The sequence below is a fragment of the Centropristis striata genome, chromosome 23 (assembly GCF_030273125.1).
Source record: "Centropristis striata isolate RG_2023a ecotype Rhode Island chromosome 23, C.striata_1.0, whole genome shotgun sequence".
NCBI classification, from domain to species: domain Eukaryota; kingdom Metazoa; phylum Chordata; class Actinopteri; order Perciformes; family Serranidae; genus Centropristis; species Centropristis striata.
Genome location: NC_081539.1, coordinates 9,018,580 through 9,038,902, shown reverse-complemented (window position 1 = coordinate 9,038,902; position 20,323 = coordinate 9,018,580). Strand labels below are relative to the sequence as shown.

Here is a 20,323-nt window from a genome sequence, read left to right as displayed (position 1 = left end):
AAGTGACTATAATGTGCCTACAGACCCGCTAGTCAACATCTGTAGTTACAGTAGGATGATGATGTACACAAACTGGTAGACCGTGAACAAACTGTCAAATAGTTATTGCACGACTGACAGTTTGTTTTATTGAAAATATGGCTGTCACTGTTTTCTTTACGTTTCATTATTTTGTTGTTGTTTATTGATCAGGGCTCCAATCTAACTCATTTTACTAGGAGCACTGGTGCTCCTAACTTGAAATTTTTAGGGGCACAAGCAGAAGATTAAGGGGCACACATTAATGCAATGCAATTATTCACATTTACCCCATTTTAACTATATAAGGCCTACTAATAAATGCTTCGGTAATGAATGAACAACTACTTTCAGAAAATTACAAATATTTAATTTTTTTTTTAAGGTCACAAATAAATAAAAAATCTCCATTCTTTCTCAATGAAGGGGCACAAAAAGAACTAGTGAAAGGACTTGTGAAAAAAGTCAAAAGTATAGTGGTGTTAATGATGTTTTCAAAAATGTTAATTACTTTACGGAAAAGGCAATGACTTACAGTTAAAGCCAATGGTTTAAGCTTTCAGATATCTTTTTTATGTCATGTCTCTACCTGCTTCAGAGGCTGAGAAATGTATTATTTAGGAAACACTGACATTCAGTGCAGTGTTTCAGAAAACCCTAAGGCTTTGGGAGGTTGAAACAATGTTTAGGTTTAACAGGGTCTTTTTACATGTGGATGTATTAGGTCTTCATGGGTTAAGCTCATATTATCCCTTCCAGAAAAGTTTTTCTGGAGCAGATAATACCACCATTGCAATATTTGACATTGACTAAATTAACCTTTCGTACAATCAGATTTCAAGGCAATGAATGAAACTGAAATTGGAATAAAAGTTTCCCAGAAGTAGTAAAAGTATCCAGAGATAAGGGAGTTTGGTGCAGCTGAGGTCAGGTTTCTGATAAATTCACATCTATTGTTATTTGCTTGACATTCTACTAGTTTTCTGAAGCAGTCCAAAGTGATTCAAATATTCACCAGGTTACCCTTTCTACAGGCAGCGGCCCAGACTCACTCCAGCACCTCTCATGAATGTATTTATACAAGACCATTTCTAATTGACTCCCCCAAGCCACAGGAGCAGGAATTAATGTATTATAATATGGAGAAAGGGTTGAAAGCAGAAAGTTCATGTGATTTACCAGCAGCATGGGAGCCCAGGCTGCAGCAGAGCAATCTACCTTTAAGGTGCCTCATCAAAATGTGTTACACAAGAGCAGCAGCGAGCCTCGACTAAACAACACTGAGCTGGCTTTCAAGTTTTCAAGTCAAACTTTTTCTTTTTCTAACCATTGAATATTCACATGCACGAAATCAATAAAACAACAGCACCTCACACAATTTTATGCATGAAGAAGTTTTTCAATTATACCCCATGCAAACCACAAAGGCATATTTGGGGGTGGGGGGGTGGGGGTACTTTTCTGTACTGAGAAATGAAGAGCTGAAGTCCTGCAGAGAGGATCCTCTATTGGTCAAAGCAAGCAGCCCTCCATGCAGGCATCTGGCCGAGAGCTAAACAATCTATATACTGAACACTTTATGGCTCTCATTATCTATTTATTAAGCCTCTATTAGGCATGGGTATTATGACAATATGCCCCATGAGACAATAGAGATTGTGCTATGTCATTCATAACAAGGGAGTTATACCTCGTAAAAGGTATACTGGAGTTTTTGGGTTGCCATGTGTTTACAAATTTCTAATGCACTACAAAGTGCATGCACAAAGGTATTCAAATTAAGAGCAATGTGCCGGCAAAGGCAAAGAAGATGAGGACTGCAAGCTTGCAAACATGGATGTTGACAATGCAGAGTGTCCTCTGAGGAAGGAAATACATTCACCATGTGTGTTATAACTGAAGGATACACACAATGCTTTTTGGTTGGGCCAACACTCACTCAAATATGTAAGTTAGGGTTATATCAATGTGATAAGCCAAAGAGAGATGGTTGGGTAATTGCATACATATCAAACAACCATAACTTCTAATTAAACCAGAAAAAAATCTGTTAATAGACACCACTAAAAGAGTGCAGAGAGTACAGACTACCAGAAAAAGACAGATTCAATTTAAAAACTGTGTGACAAGATGAGAATGCCATTGCAAATACAAAAAGTGCCCATAAAAATAATAAAAAGATCAGACTCTGGAAGGCAACCTAGAACTGGTCTTGAACCATCACTAAAATGAAATATTTCATGCAATAAATAGACGAGACAGAATCCAGAGGCACACAAAATTACCTAATGCGTGTTGGACCACAAGCAACAAGGAAGATGTTGACAACTGATGACAGCAGATGCTAAATTAACTGAAGACATACTGTATTTCGGAACGATGCTCAGACTCAATTTACTACTTCAATTACAGAACAGAGTGCACAAAGGACAAACAGGTTTTTTTCTAAATTTACTCCAAGAAATGCTGCCAGAATCACTATCCGTGTAGGATGACAGCTTATCCAAACTATATCAGATTTGGTCTCCAAGACACCTATGCTTACGATGCATTAAAGCAACAAAATGAACTGTTCCACCCAGTTTAGACCAAGGAAAATATTTTTAGACGTACAAAGCCAAAGAGGCGAAAGAAGAGAAACAAAAGACAACTGAGAAACAAATGACTCACCGTTGACAGGGGTGGGGGCTGGCCCGGTGCGGTTCTGGGAGCTGGCTCCTCCAGACAAGGTCCGGGTTAGTCCTGACACAGTCCGGCTAAAATCCCTAAATCCTCTGCGAGACAAGTCTCCCCCACCCAACGGGTGATGGGATAGCGTCCGTGGTCTGAAGTGCCTCCAGCGGCAAGATTTAATGTTCAAAAGAATCTGGCTGAGGTCCATAGGTGTTGGCGATGATGACGACAGGGGTGATGAAGAGGAGGGAAGGTGGGAGGAGCTGGTTGGGTCCGAGGTATTGGTTTCTGAGGTACTGGCGTTGGAGTTGCGGAGCGGAGAACTTGGAAGTGGTGAGGCGAGTGGTTCGGGCTCCGGGTCAGAGTCCAGGCTCTGACAGATGCTGTCTAGATCCGTGTGCGCTCTGTCTAACAAGATCCTGAAACAAAACCAGAAATCCCAATCAGTGAGCTGCTAGAAACCAACTGAGCCATTTGAGGTCAGATTAATTGAGAAAACATGCTGAAGTCATTATCAGTGTATTACAACATCAACATCCTTTTGGCTTTGACTGAAGAATTGCACAAGAGTGGCTTTTCCCTGCAAACCCTTCTTGTAATTACAATGCCCAGTGGGCCAGTACCAATTATAGCAGAGTATCGTACAAAAACAGTGGACAAACACATGCAGTTCTGCCATGAATAGAGAACAGAACATTCGTGTCCCAAAACAGGTCTCAAAGTTTACAGCCACAGTGCGGTAATGCTTAAAATCCAGAAAACAGAAAGAGACAACATTGCTATTTACACAAACCCTGTTTTTGCTGGGTCTGAGGTTGGTCACAAAGCAAAAGCCATGTTGTAGAGGAATGGAAATAATTATATAGAGGATGCACAGCTGAGTGTCTGCACTAACTTCTATAGAAATCCATGAGGAGATATCTAAAAGGTACAGCATTACAAAAATAAGAGAGAAAAAATGTATTTAAGTCATCAGGTAAACGTAGGAGTGTCTGAACTAAACTTCATAGAAATCTGTGTCAACATATTAAACTCTGGATGTTAGAAAGAATAAAATGGGCTGTCCAAACACTGCACTGGCACACTGCTGGTCTGGCTAAACAAACATATTTAGCCCAGTGTTTTCTAACATTATCAAGTACCGCTATCATAAGTACACATCACATTGAAGGGGACTGTTTAATACAGAGACTGACTGGTCCTTCACTCTCCCTCGGGGCATGCGATAAGGTCGAATGCAGACAGAAACAGAACATTGCTAATCTCATGTGCGTCTGTGAAACAGATACCGGCTAACCCAGTTGGTCTAACTCAACAACACCTGGCACAGCAGAAGCCGCTAGCGAACTCCTCCAGCCCGTGCACTTTATTCAATCGTCTGTGTAATTACTGGGGAGATATGAGACAAAGCTGCAGGACACGTTGCTGGTTAAGCTCAAGTTTTTCTGATTTGTCTGCAGGCTGCAGTGGCAGGTGAATCCCAAAATGGGACTGTCATGTTCATCATTTTACCAGCCAGCTTGATATTCATAATAGAATGTGCCTGCCAAATGATCGCTGGTAACCTGCCAAAGAGCTGGTATGGTAAACAACCTCAGGAGCTACAGCCAACACTTGGCTGAATTTCCCCTGCTCAGTATTGGTACTGGCAGCATTCCTACACACATTTCACTTCAAATTTCCACATTTTCGCAGACTTCATTTTCTTAACTGAATTTGTAGGTTTTTATGAATATAATGAATGCATGGTAACATATCACACTGATTATTTACATCACAAATGCCAGAAGATGAAACGGTGGATTAAAAGCGTCACGAAATATCAAGTCATGCATACATCAGAATTTTTAATTCAGCCAAATTTTCCAAGACTTGGAAACAATCCACTTCCATTAACGTCTGCGCCTGCAGAAGCATTGCTGGTCAAATCTCTGTGAGGAAACCTAAGCGAGACTGGACTCACCTGCCCCCTCTGCCCACGCGGCGCCGTGCCAAACCTACGCAGCGCCGTGGCATGTTCAGCGAGGTCAGACAGTAGCGGAAGCGTGGGTCGCCGAGCCCACCCTCTGACGGGCTTACCCAGGGCCAGTTGCCACTCTGGCCTGGACGAGACTGAAGGAAGAGGAAGAAAATGGCAATATTTAAAATTAAGAGCAAGGAAAGACATATTTTAAAAAAAAAAAAGGCAACTCTTTGTTTTTGCATTGTTGTGTCCAGCAGAGTGTGGAAGACTAACAGCCAGGGCAGTGAGACTGGCCAGCCTGCTGTTGGCACTATAAATAGAAACATGGGAGTCACAGGAGGGCACTCACAGCGTAGTACTGACAGCCGGCCTTCCTCCTGAACGCATAGCAGCCATCTGGGTCATTCTCCTCTTCTGCCTCTGAGGAACCTGAATGGATCTAAACAATAAAAACAATGTTAGTAAATTAAAAACTTGGGACATAAAACCACACCCTTTTATACAGAAACCAGCATATTACTAGCCAAGCATGATCTTTATTTTATACAGAAACCAGCATATTACTAGCCAAGCATGATCTTTATTTTATACAGAAACCAGTATATTACTAGCCAAGCATGAGCTTTATAGTTGCTTAGAAACTGTCATCAAACATTGGCTGGCTGGTAACAGCTTTTATTTCTGTTACTTGTTCATATCAACATCAACTGACAATTATTATTAAATCACATTACCTGCGAGTAGGGTTCTTCGTCCGAGCTGGGGAAATCGTACTGGTTGAGGTCCTTGGGATTGAACACAGAGGGCCCTGAATGTTGAGGCGCTGACAGAGGAGGAATCTTGGGTTTCTTTACGTATTGCCTTTTGGTTCGTACTGCCTCTGTCTTCTCCGGCTGTGAGAAAGGGAAGGGGGAGAAACAGTGCTCAATGTTTATACTACAGCCTGCGTAATCAGAATGGCATTTCAAGATGCAAAGCAATGCTCTTGGTGACAGTTTAGTGTTGGTGGTCTGTGCACAGGAGCGGAGTGTGTGTAGAAACAACAGTGAGTAAAAGAGGCATTGATATGCAGATGGCAGCGTGTGCCAGATGCCGCTGCCTAGCCAGATGGCTGCTCCTCCCCTCCTCAATCCACCCCGTGCCACCGTTCACCCCAGCTTCCCCAGTGGGACGACCCCTCCCTGTCTGAACAGACTCCAACTCTACTAGGATTAGTCCGATCCCATTCAGTCCTTAGACGTAGGGGACAAAGCAAACAGAGAGGCAGGGACTCTACAGTGAAGAACTGCTGTGTCAAATCAACAGAAGAAGTGAGGGTTAGGGTGATGAGGGAGGAGGGGGCAGAGTTAAACCAAAAATGAGCTTCTGTAAACAAAAGGGAAAAGTCAACCAGCTGGTAGAGGAAAAAGGGGAGCGGAAAAAAGGGGGAAATAGTTGCGTCCCTGCAGGGCAGGGGGAGGGTTGTTGGACACTGGAGCTAATGAAGTTATAATGAGAAGAGGTGACGCAGAGTTCACAATACTGCTGCGTAATGAAGTGCTACATTGCCAGAGCATATGGCAACTTAGCTTTACATTAAATGTTTTCGGTTTGAAGGAGTCAGCACATAAGGTATGTCCCCAACCACCCCACTGACTACCTCTACATGCACAAATAATTCGGTGTTGTCCCAATTCCAAAAAAGACAATATTTCTACAACCCTGATTCCAAAAAAAGTCATAAATGAAAAATTATCTGATAATTTGCTTATCCTTTTTTTGACACATTCAATTGAAAACTACAAAAAGACTATATATTTAATGTTCAAACTGATTTTTTTATTTTTTTTAAATATCCACTCTAAATTTGATGCATTCTGCTTTTATTTACGTTGTCTCAACTTTTTGGGAACTGGGGCTGTACTAAACTATTCACATGGCTAATAAAGAAATGAAAATTCCACTAATATTTCCATATACATGCAGCCAAGCAAAAAACCTTTTCAGTCTTCCACTGGTGAAGACCTGCTTGACTGTGCAAGCAGCCTCCCTCTTTCATTCCTTCAACCACCTTCTTAAAAAAGTTGGTGTTGGAGAGAAAAAAGGTGATATCCAAGTCTTTCATAATGTTTAAAAGTGGGTGTGTTTCTCTCCTTCCAACCCAAAATGTGAGCTTGTCTTTAGGAAATGCCCCTCCACCTCAGCCTTGCAAACTTTTCTCGTTTTAGTCAGTGTTCAGTACAGCGTACTGCATTGTAGAACTACTCGCTTCATCAATGTGTGAATTTATTGACTCAAGTGAAGGACAAATGTGAAGTCGAAGTTTTCTCTGGAAATCATTTTCCATTCTGTTTCCTGACATCATTAAGGGGAAGCCAGCGTGTTGTGAGTGAAGACGCCCTTACTTTCTTGTAGTCCTTCATATCCAAGTGGTCCTGGTGTCTGTACTGGTTGCTGCTGGATGGGGGAATGATGGGGATGGTGTAGACAGGCTTCACTAGAGCTCGCTGTGCAAGAGCCTCTGCCATCACCTCGCTGCCCAAGTCTGGCATTGCATTCCTGAAGGAAACAGAAAAGGGTAGATGAGTTGGTGAGCAGAAGAAGGCGCATATTTACAAGCCAACTGCAGGATGGATTTCGGGCTCGTTTTATGGTTGAATTGAGCAAGTTTAAATATTTATGAATTCACAGAAACAGGTCCCAGTAGCATCAGGTCAGTTATCAGTGAAAAAGGGGCCCAAACACGATGTCAGTTAACATTTACTGCAGTACGGAGGAGACCGCTCATACTGCATTATTCAGCAACATGATTGCAAATTAAAGCATAATTGTACAACCGTACAGCTGTGGCCATCATACAAAAGAAGCTCAACTTCAGTGCAAAAGAACTGCCCAAAACACACTCCTGTCAGACTACACACACTATGCAGTACACCTGGGTCACTCTACGCCGGCATTATATCATGGAGTGGGCCGGAGAAGCTATCTACCGAGAATAGAGTGGTCCAATCTGGGAGTGAACACTGGCAGTGATGCGCAGGCAGAAACCAGGCTGGGATAACAAGAGGAAATTGAAATGTCACTACAAATCAAAAGCACTTCAAGGAGAAGGGTCCAATTTAAGCTCACACTGACAGCTACTTTCAGAGCAAATTCATTCCGTTGCCATGTCATGTTTAGATGGATCTCAAAGGCTCTGCTGGGGAAACAGAGAACAATTCAAAGTGGAGCGAAAAAAATAGATTAAAAACACAAAATAATAACATATAGTCCAGTGTACTTCCTAACAAACTGCGGAAAAAGATTCAAGCTGAGAAGTCAATAAGCTAATTTGCTCCTGACACTACTGAATTAACAGGGTGAACTCTAAATTGATAATGCATGCAAAACAGTGTACATAACTGTGGCCCCAATTAACACACGCAGCGAAGCCTGACTTTACAAAAAATATGCGGTTGACTCATTTACACTATCAGTCTTGCAGACAAGCGTCCTAATGGCCTCTACTTGGGATTTCAACTCGACAAGTAAACAAACGCCTTATCAAACATGAAGGTTAACCACAGAAGCCATCAAAAAACACCACATGCAGCAAAGGTCTTACACCGTCGACTTTTCAGCTTTTCAGGAGCTGAACAATTAGTGTTTTAAAATCCTATTGGAAACAATTCCCGAAACACTGCGGAAAGAACAGCTGCAAAAGAAATGCATCTGTTCATGGATTCATCTAATCAGACAAGTGAAGCATGCCTTTATCATACTCCTGCATCATAAATCCCAGTGAAAAAGCCTCTTAATAGCAGCTACTTGCCTAATAAGGTAGTTGATGCAGTGCAGACTACTCTAACAACTACTGCCAAACTCTCTCCGGACCAATTTCCCTCGCTGGTCTTTCTTACCTCTTCTCCACAATCTCCAGTGTGAGGTGCAGCAGTTCCCTCTTGCTCTTTTCCCTCCTCTTGATCATCTCCAGGATGGTGACAGCTCGGCTCAGGTCCCTGCGCAGCTTCAGCATCTTCTCATACGATGCCTCGTCATTCTTTCGGTTCTTAAAAAAAAAAAAAAAAAAAAGAGAACAGCGATGAGACGAAAAGCCATGAAGGGTTCCCATCTATCCTGAAACTTTTCAGACACCAAGTTGCTGAGGCTCTAAAATGTTTTTAAAACTTTTATTTTGGGGCCAATGTAGACACACATCAAAGCAGGATTACCAGCTACTGCAGCAGTGCCTGTTCAAAACGTGCCTTTGTTTGGCCAATAACAAGCAAGAAGTTCAACAGCACATCTTGTTCATCTGCCTCGTTCTCCTACCTTCCTGGTCTGCATCTTCTCCGTCCGTCGGCGGAAGGCCACATAGGGGTCGCTGGTGCTAGAGCCATCCCTCTTCTCCTGCTTGACGTTGGGGATGAGGGAGCCGCCTTTGCAGGTTTTCCTTTTGCGGCTCCAGTAGTCAAACACCTCCTTGATCAGCTCGTCGTCCTCTTTCAGCAGCAGTTTGGCCTCCTGGAGACTGACGAGCTGCCGAGCAACACGGGAGAGACCGAGTCAGTGGACAGGTGAGAGCAGCAGAACGGTGACAATAAATACCACAAGTACTTATTTGTTACACGGATAATAAAGACATAATAAACACAGAGTTTAAACCAGGTGTTTCAAACAACCTGCAGACATTACAAACAGCCATAAACACAACAAAACAAAGCTTTCTGGCTTGCAGCAGTGTGTGGGAGTCTTGTTGCCTTCAGGCACATGTCATAAACTCATACTTTTAAGTTTGACAGTTGTATGAGTTTAAGAAGCCTACTTATTAGTCAGAGATTAAAAATACTTCATGCAGTAGCTGGAATGACTAAATTACAGGGTAAGAACCAGTATTCCATTCACAACAGCGTAAAGCACATCTGACTCAGTTGGCTTATTTATTCTGTGTAAAAGTAAAGCCAGAGAAGTGTTTGTGCAAACACCATGCAAACCAGTATTTTCCCCCCACACAGACTGACAAATACCTGCTGTCCGCTGCCTTTCTCCAGTCGGTCTATCATTTCCTCAAACTGCAGGGCTGTGATTTCCATTTTCTTCTTCAGCTTATTCACAAACGTCTCATCTTCTGAATCTAGGTCGTAGTCTGGCTGCTCTGTATCCAAACTGAAAGCTGTGAGATGGAGAGGAGTTAGTTACAGAAGAGACAGACACGGACACATTAATTCAAAGGCTTTGCCAGCAACAGGACTGCCTGAACAAGACACAACATCGCTACTGTAAACACTGCTAGAGTAGAGTGTACTGTGCATGAACTTGACTTATTAAATAATTAGAAGATATTCAAACATATCAAACATATTTTTAATACTTGGTGAAAAGAAAGCTACACTTTTAAGCTTTCACAGACAATTTTGGGAAGAATGTTTCAAAAGCAAATATGAGCTGCCAAAGTTAAATAATGCCATGTCATAATTCTAAATGCAGAGCCATTTGTATTTTCATTTACAGTACTTTTCATGCAAAGTCATGTACAACAAGCCACAGGGTATGAAATTCAGATACTTTTGTTCTACGACAACTACTTCCAACCATTGTTAAAAAAATTAACACTATTCTATCATGACAAAGCACAGTGCTTGTGTTTGGTTCAGTGAAGCAATGCTTCAGGACAAAGATCAGTTTCCAGGCTGGGAACTTAACCAGCCACTTGCTCATAAATATTGCCTGTGGCTAAGGATTTTTGCCCAACCAGTCAGTCTGGCCAGAATCCCCAGTCATGGCCTGGAGATTCTACAGAGAATAACACATTAGTGTGGTAAAATGCAAAAAAGTGGCTGTCTGTTGTAATACATCAACTTCTTTGAGCAGTGGAAGAAAAAACCCCAAATGTTTACAGCGGTGTCACTATCAGAGCAGCACTCATCAACACATTAACCTGTCAAAACCTGAAGCATTTGGAAAGGTATGTGGCAGTCCCTTTCACAACCCCACAATTGAACTGTTGCAGAAAAATGATAGTGAAAAGATCTGCTACAGTGGTCTCTTGGGTTTACATGAAGCCAATTTACACAAAGTACATCTAATGGCTGCAGTAAACAGCAAAACAAACTATGTTTTTTTAATGCCATTCTCTCCAGATGAGGGAACTTCTATAATCATTATAGGAAGCATAAAACAAACCACTCTTACACAGCCTGCAACCACAGCACAGAGGGATGTGTGGAATTTCAGGCAGTAACACTGGAGATAGACAGCACTTCTTTTTGGTGTGAATATGCCAGATTCAATTTTGTATTGAGCATGTCGTCAGCACGATTCTTCTTTCAACCTCTGGCAATAACCTGCTGACCCCTAATTTGTATCACCCATGGGGACTGCTCCAACACTTTCAAACATTTTCTGAAATCACACATCTGCTGTCAGACCCTCTGGGGACAACAACAGTCTCAATGTGACACACAATGCGTGTCGAGACAGACAGACGTACAGATGTCCCTTTCCCACATGAAATGTGCTGCACTGCTGTGTCTGATCATCCACATGTGGTAGTGATTTTTAGGTTCCACACAAAGGGTTTCTATATGACAAGACTTTTTTTTCTAGCAGGTGATATGACACAAATGAGGCTTGTGTATTTAATAGTGAGTTGGGCTGACCTCAAACTCAAAACTGCTTCGCAAAGCCCCAACTTAAACGCACAAATCTCTTAATCAGCAGCATAAACCCACTGAAACCATCAGACATACCCGATGCATCCAAATGGCAACATCACCACGTGCTCACAGACCACTGACACAGCTAAGAGGATAATCCTGTTGCAAGCGGGCTGCTACTCACGCTGTATGTGAATAAGCTGCTTTGGCATCTTGAACTCCCCAGGGTAGAGGGACTCGTAGTGCGTGATGTTTCGCTCTGCCTCGGGGACAGGGATGACCATGTTGTCCCGCTTCTCGCCATATACCTGCTGCGCCGAGATGGCCCGCTGGAGATGGTGCTCCTGGAAGGAAGAACGAAAGAAAACAGCTGTTTACAATATACTCTTCCATATAAGGAGCTCTGCAGAATTAGCTGTATGCTGTTCTTTTTTATGAGAGACATATCAGATTTATCAACCAGTAGACCAAAAATGTTTTCATTAAAAAACCTCTTAATTACATGGATATGCATCAGCAAATAAGTAAACTGTTGTGTAAAGGGAATAAAAAATGAGCAAGACTGATTTGGTTGGTGAAAGACAACTGCTGTTTCATCACAAGTTAATACATTTTCCATTTGTTTCCAGATACACTGAATACAGGAACCCAGTTTACTTTATAGAGGACTAACAACCAACAAATCAACCAGATATTCCTGATTATATGACTGGCTTTTAAACTTTTTTTTGGAGGTATTTGGATGAAGCTTTGAATGTCTGTCGTCATACTTTATGACATCATCAACCCAAATAGTTTTGAACAAACTCCTCAATTTGAATAAAGCGAGTCATCGGTTTAATTATTGGCAAAAAATACATTTTCATTTCATTCATGGGTAAAATTGGTTTTTCACTCAGCCCCGTTCTTGAGCCCCCTCTCCGTTTATCAGAACACAAATGAGATGAGAATAAGCAGCCCATTCCTGCTGTAGCAACTCAAATTCAGCCAGTTCAAACCCAAAACCGGGGGACACAGCAGGCTGGTGGCCTGTGGCAGCACTGGATCAAACCAACATCAGAACATTTGCTGATTCAGCATTGAGTTGATGTAGTCTGGGGTGAGACCTCAAAGTTGCTACAGCAGCTCACTGAAGTCTAAGTCTCATGAGCTGCCTGGAGAAAAGTCTCCTACTGGCATTGACGGATCAAAAGAGTCTGTAACAATCCTATGCAGCCACCAATGGAATCTAATTCAATGAATAGTATAACGCTAATATTAGTGTAGCCTAATCTTTATCTGTAACTGTCAAAAATACTGGGTTTAAATTGAATAAATAGACAAGCAAAAAAAGAAGAAGCTGCACAGCATTTGAATGTTGATTTAAAACTCAAATGTCAATGTTATGAATGAAGATTGGAACTAAAAGCACAGGAGAGTACAGGCTTGTGGGTTATTGTATTATTGTATGTAGCACAGAATCAATCCAAACTGCCTCAGCCCAATCCCAAATTACATCACACATATTAGGAGAGATTATGATCCAAAAACTGTCAGACTTGCATAATACGTTGCAGAAAATATGGAGACATAGTTGTATAATTAAGAAAAGTACATCTTAAATAAACACAAATACACCAATATTCTTTTTTGGTGTTTTTTTTAATATCTCAGTATTAGTTCTGGAGCATGTAATGGGAATACTAGCCTGCCTGTTAAAATTATTGCAATGAGTACTGGCAATTATCCCAAAACAAGGCATTTCAAAACAAGATAGGGCTTCCACACATCAACCTAAATCCTTTTAAATTCCTTTTACTGATTATCTTCCAATGCTTTTTCCTGGCATTTCTTAGCTCTTATTTTTCATCCTTATCTCCAATCATTTGTCGAGGCTTGTCTAACCGACTATTTGTCATAGTATGCTATGCTAATATATACCATCACAGATCTCAAGGCTGTGTCTCAGGAGAAATGAGTCACTGGTAGAGGAGTAATGTTGGATTTGTGGGTGTTGAAGCAAGGCCTGTCTGAGATACAAGTAGCATCAGCAAGTGCACTGGTGTGTCAATCCACTGTGAGTACAAAGAGGTGAGATTCAGTGAGCGTGGTTGTACTTCAAAAAACCTCTCTGGCTCTCTGGCAAAGACGTCATTTGCAGCCCTGCACAGGTAACCCTACTATCACAACAGTGATTCATTGTTTTCCTTTGCTACGACTTCCAGCTACTGTCAGTTACAAAGTTTGTCAGAAATCGTGCCTAGAAGTTTGCAAAAATGCTTTTGCACATTCTCAACCAGGGGATCATAGATTAAACACCTGTGAGTTTCAACAGCAGCAAATCTGGTACTTTAACTAACTCGGCAGCAAAAGCAGACTCGTTGGCAAATGAGTCACATACTTTGACTCTTGAACTCAGCAAGCACAGAATGTTTTTACATTATGTAAACTGATAGTTGCCGAAAATGTGCTGCTGAAAAGAATCCAACACCAAGATAAATTGCATACTTTTGGACTTCACAAACACACTTTGAACTGAAGGACTAGAATCTAAATGTAGACCTTTGTTAACCCTCGTAACAACATCTGCATCCAATACATTGTGCACTACAGATTGAGCAAACATTTGTATAAAGCAGTCTTTGTAGGCCTTCTTTCAGCATTTCATGCAACAGATGGCCAATCCAGTCAAACTAAGTGAGGTCCATTTGCTCTAACAAGTATTTTAACAGGGCTCCTACTCATTTTACATGTAACACACATTTTTTTCACAGCCACAGATTCTTGGGTGGATTTTGAGATATGGGTCAGTGTTCAATGACATAGAAATTCTGGCTGGCAATTATGACCATCAACTAAACCGCGTCTGTGCATGGCTAATTGTCATTATCCAAAAACCCATTAAATTTTAGACACTTCCACACTTGCGTGGGAGTTTAAAGTGGTTAGGGCCTTAAGTATAATCCAAAGCCATGAGGAGCTCTGCATGGAGTAACAGGAGAACCATATCAGAGCTGTGAGCTGGCATGAAAGGACACAGCATGTGTCCAGAGCTGAACCATCTGCCCTGGTAAGCTTCTCAACAAGCCATGCGTTGTACACTTTCTCTACAACCAATACACAAAGAAAAGTGCTTATTCTTTAAGGCAGACCATTGTAAAGTTAACCTTGAGGATCTTGGGACTAAAGTGAAAGTAACATCCATCACCCACTGCCTGCTTGTTAGTGGCTCTAAATGAGTTTGGGATGTAAACATACATGTACCACAAACACAGTGCCATCTATTCACAAATCACTAGTTATTTGTGACCAATGTAAGCTGGAGTGTGACTTTAAACGCGACTCAATTTGGCATGTTCACACACGCAAATCACAGGTTTTGGGCAAAAACAAAGTGCCGTATTTGGCTTCAATTGCTGCAGTGTGTGCAGACTGTCCAGCCAAGCTTGTTGAAACTTTTGCACAGCCTTGTTCACTGCCCACAAATACACAACCGCCTGCAATAAGCCAACAGTTTCGTGTGATCCTACATTTAACAACCCCTTGCTTAGCCAGCCTAAAAAATGTTGGTTGAAAACTGCAGATGCTGTGGTTCTTTGTCCCAAGATCTCAGCAGCTTTTTACTTTAAATGTAAATTGCAAAAGGAAAAAAAAAACTAAACTAAATTCTCAGCTGAGTTGCAATAACATTTTTTGCAATTGCCTCAGCTCTTTATTTAACAGCAGTTTGACAGCTGAGAATACAGCTAAATCAATTTAATTTGAAGCATTCTGCCTATCTTAGCTAATCATAAACAAAAGCCACTGAACATCTATGTTGAAGGGAGGTGTGACTTGACTTAAGAGAAACATTTTGATGACATGTATATACTGTTTTAAGTGTTGAGACAAAAAAAGCTGTGTCCAACTTTTCTTATAAGCGCTGATGGAAATGTTTATATCAACATTATAACTCTGGTTTAGCTTCAGCACACTGTTCAATGAGCTAAAAGTCTAAAACCTGCTGACATACACCCATTCACACTTCAGTTCACACCTATGGGCTGTCTCCAAATCACCTAATTTCAGCCTGTGGGAGGAAACCAGAGTATCCAGAGGAAACCGACCATATTTTTGAAGTCTAAATGTAAGACTTGTTTCCTCCAAACATCCATAAATATTGTATGCACCATTACTCAGCGGCAGCCACCTGGCATGACAGTAGCTCTGATGACAAACAGAGGCTGGCAAACACAAGGACAGACTACTGCTTCATTAAGGGGTTGTCAGCCGGTGTGACATGACCTTATGTAAACTCTATGAACCAATGTGTAACCGACACATCGCTGGGTTTGTTCCCTCGTGTTACTTGTCAAACATCTTCAAAAATCGCCCTGTGTGTACCCCACTGTCTGACATGCTGATGAACCCTGAGCTTTGGGGGTTAAGGAACCTGCATAAAGAGTGAGCGTACGGAACCAATTAAACCTGAGCCTGGCCCAGACTTGCCTTTGCACGCTTCTGTAGAGGATATCGGCTTGGCAGATTGCAGCATGCTACCCTGAGCTGCCTCAGACTTAAAGATATCCTGATCTTTCGCAGCTGTGATCCTCACAACCGAGGTTCACAGCCTGGGATTTCCTCTGTTGAGGAATTGGGTGAGTGGGGATAAAAGGGCTTCTGAGAATGGCACATGGGAAAGAGCAGGTTAGGCTATTCTAGGACCTCTTGCAACTGCATGTTTAAATTAAAATTGATAGGTCCCATATTGTAAAAGGTCAGGCTTCCATGTTTTTGGTGCGATTATAAAGCATGTCTAGGTGCTATATTAATACAGTGAACGCATCAAAACTCTCAATCCACAGAGACAAGGCCTGTATTCAGAAACTGCCTTTAAATGAGCTGTCAGGTAAGGTTATAATGTGTACTTTATATTGGTAGATAGTGCCACCTCAGTGCTGTTACAGTCATTCCCCAGCTGCAATGATGGTGCAGAGACACAAGCCCTTTACATACTGCTTTTCCACAAAAGTGCCATAAGGAGTTCTGCTGTCATTTCACCTTAGGACATTCATGCTGATTCTGCAACGGCGTATTATTGCCGTCCATTGACATCGCAATCCGGCATTGCGGAACGAGGTATCGTGGCTTGAAAGAACAGTTTGAAAGGGGCTACAGAGAGGGGAGATGCTAAAAACCTGGACACAATGACCAATCAGAGCAGACTGTGATTTTTTCGTTATGGGAGATTATAGAAACAAGCACTACAACTGAGCATTTGATAGTATGTTTAAAGATTATGCGTTTTTCACACACTTAAGCATGTACACAGGTTTTAGCAGAAACCGAAATTACAGATATAAGCCTAAAAATGAGCATGATATGCCCCATATAAAGCTTCCAAGACCCTACTGTATGTTTCTTTCTGTAAAAGTCTTTCTTCTGATTCTTCCCGGACAAAAAACAAGATGCACTTCCAAGAGAGAACACAGCTGAATGTAATTAATGACCATTAATGGACGCACAATGGGCAAAAAAAGACAATCCCTCAGTTACAGTGTAGTTTCTAAGTGCTTTCCCTCACAGCACAGACAACAAACTAATATCGAACCGCCAAGTCTCTTGTTCCTTCTACACAAAATGTTCTAGGACTTCACAGTGGCTGTGCCGCTCTCTGTCATGGCCACAGATGCAGATAGAGGAGAGACAAATGAAAATCTATTTTTCACAGCACCACGCGTTCCTTCCATTAAATGTTCCCAAGAAAAATAGATGACTCCAACAAAAGTTGCCATGGCAACAAAAGTGTGGCCTCCAGCAGGTGTTTTCAACTCATGCCGACCAGAGGAAGGCGAGGAAGGCAATCTGCTCAGTGAGTCAAGGCATACACCCGATCTACAAACCCACAAGGCACAGCGATGCATGCAATGAAACAAACAGGGAGCCACAACACAGGACACGCTACCACGAGATTCCTTTACATCTAACACAACTAAGAAGACTTAATTGGTGTTTTATGACATCTTTAAATCAAAAGGAGAATCAATAAACTATCAAAAAACACTGAACTGTTAATCCAATGAGCAAAACATGCAACACACAGTCGTTTGTGCACCAGCAATGTAACTGTAATAAGAGTGTGTTCCTTTAAAAGCTCATGTCATTGTGGCAAGTAGTCTTTATTTTGAGTACTGTGACAATTTTATAATTTGTCACATTAACAGATATATGCACACTTTCTCATAACCAAATAATATGGCTTCTACAAAGGGAGCATCTGAGAGAAACACTGCCATTTCTAATCCCTACTTGATTATGAACGTCAGCGATTTGTTCTGCAAAAATTTACATAATTATGATATATTGTTGCTCTCCTTGTTCCCTTCCTACACTGCACATTTTGAGACTTTACTGAGCCCAACTGACCCTTGTGATTCGTGACAAACTACACCTGCTCTTCTGAAAAGAACTTGATGAATCTCTACAAATCTTTTAGTGCAAACAATCACAGACTCCCTGATTAGGCGATAGGACAAAATGTTCCTGTTGGCCAGCATTAAGGCGACGTATGCACCAACTTTTCTGCTCCCACAAACTGCAAAACAGAACTGCATATATAATCATGTGATGTGTGTTGAAAGCCAGTTAAGCACAGCATGCAAACTGTTCTATGCTTTGTAGGACAAGCACATTATAGTGAATGAAATGCCACATTTCCTGTTCCACTGCAACTACAGATGGTGCATAAATTGTGCTTTTAGAGTTTAATTATTTCTGTCAGCTTTGACGCCATAGATGCTGAGGAGGCAGACATACAAAGGCACTTATTTTGGCGATTCAAATGAGCCAAAAGAAGAAGCCCATCAGCTATGGATTTGGCTTATCGCTGACTCCAGATGTATCCTTTTCGATCATCAAACTGTATATCCTGATACAAACAACATGCCAACAGAACCGGTGGGTCACAAAAAGATATTCCTTCCTATGTGTGCTGATGCCATCAATGCTAGAACTTCATCAACATCACCATGCATGCTCACTCGCTTCTTGAATAGACATAACTCTCAGGTCAGCATGTGGTCACTCAGTCAGCTCGGCGCAGAGAGCCTCCATTGTTGCTGGACAGGATGTGGGTCAGGGAGCTAAGCCATGCACAGCCTTGTAGTAAAACTGTCCTCTTTATCTCTTCCGTCACTCTGTTATGTAATGCCGCTGTGAGTATGTGTACAGTAGGTGGGGGAGGGCCGACAGGGGGGCAGGATTTCTGCTGACTTTGCAGGGCCCCTGTGTGTGCTTTCCTAATGTTTGTGTCTGCTGAGGCATCTCGGCGGCATAGAGGGGGCTCTCCTGCTGATGAAGCGACAGGGAAATTCAGCAGAGCGGGTCAGGAGGGGTAATAAACACCGGCTAATACACTAGCCATGGATGCTTTCTGTCTGTCTGTCTACAAGTAGCAATAAAAAACAGCTATTAACCAACAACAACATACCTATATCCAAAAATAATCTTGAGCAGGCCTGACAAAAAGTGTTAACATGGAAGTTAAGAGTTTATTCTACTGTGCAGTTGAAAGTGAATTGAAGGGAGTGACCCTATTTGACTTGTGCTGAGGGTTCAAATGGGAGCTACATCCAACCTGACAAGCTGTGGTTCAAATGGGTTGTACTCATGGCTTAGCATAATCTGTCCACAGGCATAATGTAAACCATTTCTATATTTACACCAGTTGAGCGTGTGTAACCTACTTTACTGTATGAACAAACAAGGAGGATGCACAAGCTAAAATAAGACAACCACAAAAATATAGCATCCAAAATGTAGCATAAAACCTCAGTTATAAAGAAAATTTTGCATGGCAAACATTTCAACTAAAGCCACAACTGTTTACAAACCGCACACTAAAAGCAACATGACTTAAAGTGATAATTTTTGCAATTTTGTGGGCCTTTACATGTATAAAACGCCTATATTCATGCATCCATTGACAAACACAGACGTCAAGCAGAAAATACGAATGCAGCCGCATCCTGGATAACACCGTCAAAGCCATACCATTCATGTTATAACACATCATTGTGCAATTCTGCAGGTGCATGTTATGATTAAATAGAAGGAATGCTCTGCAAGATTTTTTTTTTCTCCCCCTTTCCTGCGTCCTCCGCCAAACTGGCGACTGTAAGTGCAAGGCAGTGTGCAGCACACATGGCAGAGCTGGAGCTGTCAACACGCAACACCTAGCTGTCAAACCGGGCTGGGGGCTCGCTGTCTCCCCCTGGCATTTGTTCACGGAAAGTACAGCACGTCCAAAGGCCTATCCCGCTCGCCTTTACCAAAGAGAAAGTCAACAAAATGGTGGAGCGAGCACGGGTCACGTGACTTCTTTGTGCTTTCGGGTGCAATTTCAAGTGAAACAAATGGACACAACACGGCTCACGAATAAAATATCAAACCGTCGCAGCCTTATAATAACTCCCGTGGTGGAGCGGGCCGGTTATATTCAGTATTCGTCGAGATCCGTCGTGTGCACGAAAGAGCAGATATGGCGGCCATTTTGCACAAGCTTGCGCAGGCAACATAGTGGCGCCCCTCGATATGAAAACACTGCCAAAGTGATCCAGCACCAGTCGGGTAGCAATAAAAAAACATACCGATTCCTCCTCTTTTTCCATCCCAGTCGGCATCTGCGGCACTGCCCGGTTGATTGAGGCATACTCGTGCAGGTCAGGCAAATCCTCGCAGCGGAAGACGGGTAGAGGCTTACTAGCATCCAGCGCCCGTGCCCGAAACGACAATTTACTCATTTTTATATTAAAAGATGCAGCATAAATCTATTCGATCTGCTAGGAATAACAGCAGGTCTGCTTCGAGTTCTCATGGATGAATCTGTGACAGGAGTCGGCCGGTCGATTGAGGGTAGGCTTGGGTCCGTAGCAGCGCGAACAGAGCCGGGCAGGCCCGGGTCTCGGTCGCTCTCTGTCGGTCTCTTTTTTTCCTAGGCTCCGCTGTTCCTCCCCGGTTCAATACGCCATGGCCAACATGGCGGACATTACAAACTCATGCAGCTCTCCGCTCGCTCCAAGCGGCCCAACCCCCTCGA

The 20,323-nt window shown here is 42.2% G+C and overlaps 1 protein-coding gene across 2 annotated transcripts in view; it reads right to left on the bottom strand.

Annotated features, from left to right (window-relative positions):
• Nucleotides 1-20,323, bottom strand: part of LOC131961865 (enhancer of polycomb homolog 1-like) — a 33,200-nt gene that overhangs the window by 7,604 nt on the left and 5,273 nt on the right. The window contains exons 1-10 of one of the 2 annotated variants that reach the window (XM_059326778.1): nucleotides 19,875-20,312; nucleotides 11,453-11,612; nucleotides 9,640-9,785; nucleotides 8,945-9,151; nucleotides 8,533-8,681; nucleotides 7,039-7,192; nucleotides 5,389-5,547; nucleotides 5,004-5,093; nucleotides 4,655-4,803; nucleotides 2,689-3,110 (exon numbers count right to left, since the gene is read on the bottom strand). In XM_059326778.1, the coding sequence (XP_059182761.1) occupies nucleotides 2,689-3,110; nucleotides 4,655-4,803; nucleotides 5,004-5,093; nucleotides 5,389-5,547; nucleotides 7,039-7,192; nucleotides 8,533-8,681; nucleotides 8,945-9,151; nucleotides 9,640-9,785; nucleotides 11,453-11,612; nucleotides 19,875-20,027 (1,789 nt within the window). In that variant the 5' untranslated portion in view covers nucleotides 20,028-20,312. Of the gene's footprint in view, nucleotides 1-2,688; nucleotides 3,111-4,654; nucleotides 4,804-5,003; nucleotides 5,094-5,388; nucleotides 5,548-7,038; nucleotides 7,193-8,532; nucleotides 8,682-8,944; nucleotides 9,152-9,639; nucleotides 9,786-11,452; nucleotides 11,613-19,874; nucleotides 20,313-20,323 lie in introns of those variants that run through there. The other variant, XM_059326779.1, reaches the window with a different exon arrangement.